Here is a 3,582-nt window from a genome sequence, read left to right as displayed (position 1 = left end):
GCCACATGGTGGAAGCCAGGACATTCACAATCTACACTGACCATAAGCCGATAACCTACGCTTTTGATAAGAAGGATAGCATATGCACCCCGAGACAATTTCGCTACCTTGACTTTATTGGGAAATTTTCTACGGACATCCGCCACCTTCCGGGAGAGGACAACGTGGTCGCCGACACTCTTTCAAGGATTGAAGAGGTCACTGTAGCCTTCGACATGGAGGAACTAGCCGCTGCACAACGTGCGGACAAGGAGGTAGCAGCGTTGGAGAAAAACAACAACTCTAACCTGCAGCTCAAGCTCATAAAAATTCCTGCTACGAACATCTCACTGGTCTCGATCTCCACGGCGCGCCCCTTCATTCCCCCGCCAATTCCGTCGAACAGTGTTCGATAAAATTCATAGTTTGTCGCACCCAGGGGCCAATGCATCTGCCAAACTGGTATCCAACCGTTACGTTTGGCCATTCATGAAGAAGGAATGTCGGGAGATGGTGAAAAACTGTCTGGATTGCCAAAAGTCCAAGATAACGCGCCACGTGTCAACAGTACCAGGGACCTTCACACCGCCTTCCAACCGATTCGAGAACGTCCATGTCGACATTGTAGTAATGCCTTACTGCGAAGGCTACCGCTACCTGTTGACATGCGTGGATCGATTCTCCCGCTGGCCAGAGGCTATTCCGATGGAAGATTAAGAGGCCGCTACAATTGCCCGTAATTTTTATGCACACTGGATAGCTCGTTTTGGGACTCCGCTACGCATTACGACGGACCAAGGAAGCAAATTGAGTCGCACCTGTTTAGGGAATTGAACGCTCTAACAGGTACGACCCATTTAAGAACAACGGTCTACCATCCAGAATCGAATGGGATAGTTGAAAGGCTTCACCGTCAGTTGAAGGCAGCAATCAAGTGCCACCGCACCGCTAAGTGGACCGAAACTCTTTCAACCGTCATGCTAGGGATTCGATCAGCCTGGAAGGACGATCTGCAATCCACCGCCGCAGAAATGGTATACGGCGAGCCCCTACGCCTTTCAGGGGAATTCCTAGCTAAAACAACGCTCGAAACCAGCACGACATCGGTGTTTGTACAACAACTGCGGCAACATGTACGACAATTACAACCCGTACACGGCAAGAGGACACCGTTCATCTTCAAGGACCTCGCAACCACAAGCCAGGTGTTTGTGTGCCATGACGGACCAAAAGGATCACTCCAGCAACCGTACGATGGTCCATTCAAGGTTGTATCACGAACGGAAAAGACGTTCGTGGTATGTATTCGCGGGAAGAACGTCAAAATAGCTATAAACTGTCAGAAACCTGCGTACGTTGTTGCCGACCTGGAAGATTACAATACCTACGACGAGAGGACCATCGAGATCTAACAAACTCCGATCATTCAACAGCATCCAACGACCTTACCGCCACCCGTACCGGAAGTACCACCACCAACGGAACTGTCAGTCCAACAATCGCAGATGTCACCGCCACAAAGAACAACGCGATCAGGACGTCGTGTCCGATTCCCAGATCGCATACAAGTCGGGTTCTCGTGACTTTATCACTGGCAGGAGGGTACTGTGGCGAAATAACTCTTATTGTTTTTTTGTGTGTAAATGTTTTTTCTAATTTTATTTCATTTCAAATATTATTTCTCTTCAAATATTATTTCAATTCTTTTCAACTTCTTATCTTGTAAATACTTTGGTGTCCTTTCAATCTAAACTCTATTGTTCTTTCAATCACTTTTACCAGGAAATCCAACTTCAACCATACCTGCATGCACTCCCATACTAATATCTGGTTTTACCTTTAATTGCTTTCTCTTGAATTCTGTACTATCTAATTCTGCGTATTCCTATAAACTAGTGTCTTCACCCTCTCACTACTTTTCCTTCTAAAACATTCTACCAAATCTACTAACAACTCTATCCTATAAATACTCCCAAATTTCATATCTCAAGGCAGTCTCTCGTCTACCGCCTCTACTACCATTTGTAAGTGTTTCTGCTTTTATCTGTATTTGTTTTGTTACTTGTGTTTCCGTTTTGTTCTTGTGGTATATAAATTGTTATTCGTTATTGTTAGTGTTTTCTTGGTATTTAAATAATTTAACACCAAAAGACACTAAAATGGAAAGACAAAACCAATCGAAGGGGATGTTGGCGCATCTAGTACACTCAACGAAGCCAGCCAAATCAGCCAAGGAAGCGGTATATAGTCCAGAACACGAGTAAAAACACCAACGTTTAACGGAAAGTCCACATGGACCACATACCACAAGCAATTCGAGGCGGCTGCTAAGGCGAATAACTGGGCGCCTGAAGAAAAAGCCACTGCGTTGACCGTTGCGCTTCATGGACATACATGTGACATTTTCAACACCCTTTTCCAGGAAGAATTGGCGGATTATGAACAGTTGGTAAAATTGTTAGAGCTGCGCTACGGCGAGGTTCATTTAACAGCGGTGTACCACATCTAACTAAAAACCCGTCAGCAGAAGCCAACAGAATTCCTACAAGAATTCGAGGCCAATATTGCGAGACTGTCTCGACTGGCCTATCCTAATATTCCAGAAGAATTGATGGAAAGGTTGACAGTGGAGGCATTACTGATGGACTTCGGGACAGTCACACTTAACAACGAATACGCCTTGACCGACCTTAGACGCTAGCTGATGCATTGGCTTGTGCATTGGAGTGTGAAACTGTTAAACGGGCCTATAGCAAACAGGGAAGGATTCGGCTACTGCGTGAAGAAACGGATTCGTCAGAATCTCTAGAAGAAACCGTCTGTCGAATAATTTCCAAGTTCAATAAAGAAACTCGAAAGCTAAGATGTTGGAATTGCGGCGAACTAGGTCACACGAGGAGGCAGTGTAGGAAAAGTACTACTTCCTCAAGTATTCGACGTCAACAGCAGGTAAATTCTGAAACAGTAACTGTTGAAATAAGTGGAGTGATTGACAGATATTGTAGGAATCTAACCAGTGAGCAGAAATGCAAAGTGCAACATGTCTTTGAGACCGACAAGAATAATAGGGGAAGGACCAATATCGTAAAACACATGATCAATACCGGTAATGCGCACCCTATTCGTCAAAGACCTAGACGATTGCCCCTGACCAAGAAGAAAGAAGCAGAGCGAATAATCCACAAAATGCAGGAGACCGGCATAACAGAACCATCCTCAAGTCTATGGACATCACCGGTAGTGTTGGTAAAGAAGAAGGATGGGACAACCCGTTTTTATGTGGATTACCGACAGTTCAACAACGTAACCAAGAAAGACAGTTATCCACTACCACGGATTGATGACACCTTGGATATGCTTTCTGGCTCGAAAATGTTTTCTACACTCGATTTGACGAACGGATACTGGCAAGTGACTTTATATGCTGCCGACAAGGAAAAGACCGCATTCTCGTTCGGCACGGGCCTATGACAGTTTACAGTTATGCCTTTCGGGTTATGCAATGCTCCGGCGACGTTCGAAAGGTTGATGGAGAAAATCTTGAGTGATCAAATTGGAAAGACCTGCTTGGTATCCTTGGATGATATCATAGTGATTGGAAGC

The 3,582-nt window shown here is 45.1% G+C and overlaps 1 protein-coding gene across 1 annotated transcript; it reads left to right on the top strand.

Annotated features, from left to right (window-relative positions):
- The first annotated feature begins 468 nt into the window (after nt 1-468).
- LOC108736574 lies at nt 469-1,391 on the top strand. The gene is made up of 2 exons (XM_018469040.1): nt 469-638; nt 740-1,391. The coding sequence occupies exons 1-2, from the start codon at nt 469-471 to the stop codon at nt 1,389-1,391; spliced, it is 822 nt and encodes a 273-aa protein (XP_018324542.1).
- Nucleotides 1,392-3,582: the final 2,191 nt, after the last annotated feature.

Source organism: Agrilus planipennis, unplaced genomic scaffold (genome assembly GCF_000699045.2).
Source record: "Agrilus planipennis isolate EAB-ADULT unplaced genomic scaffold, Apla_2.0 scaffold108, whole genome shotgun sequence".
NCBI lineage: Eukaryota > Metazoa > Arthropoda > Insecta > Coleoptera > Buprestidae > Agrilus > Agrilus planipennis.
The sequence above is the reverse complement of the archived record's forward strand: the minus strand, read 5'-3'. Positions and strand labels throughout refer to the sequence as shown.

Bases quoted from the DNA above. Each gene is read 5' to 3' on its own strand.
- LOC108736574 (XM_018469040.1), top strand. From the start codon at position 469: ATGAAGAAGGAATGTCGGGAGATGGTGAAAAACTGTCTGGATTGCCAA. The intron at 639-739 runs GTTGACATGCGT...CACACTGGATAG, and splicing joins TGCGAAGGCTACCGCTACCT to CTCGTTTTGGGACTCCGCTA.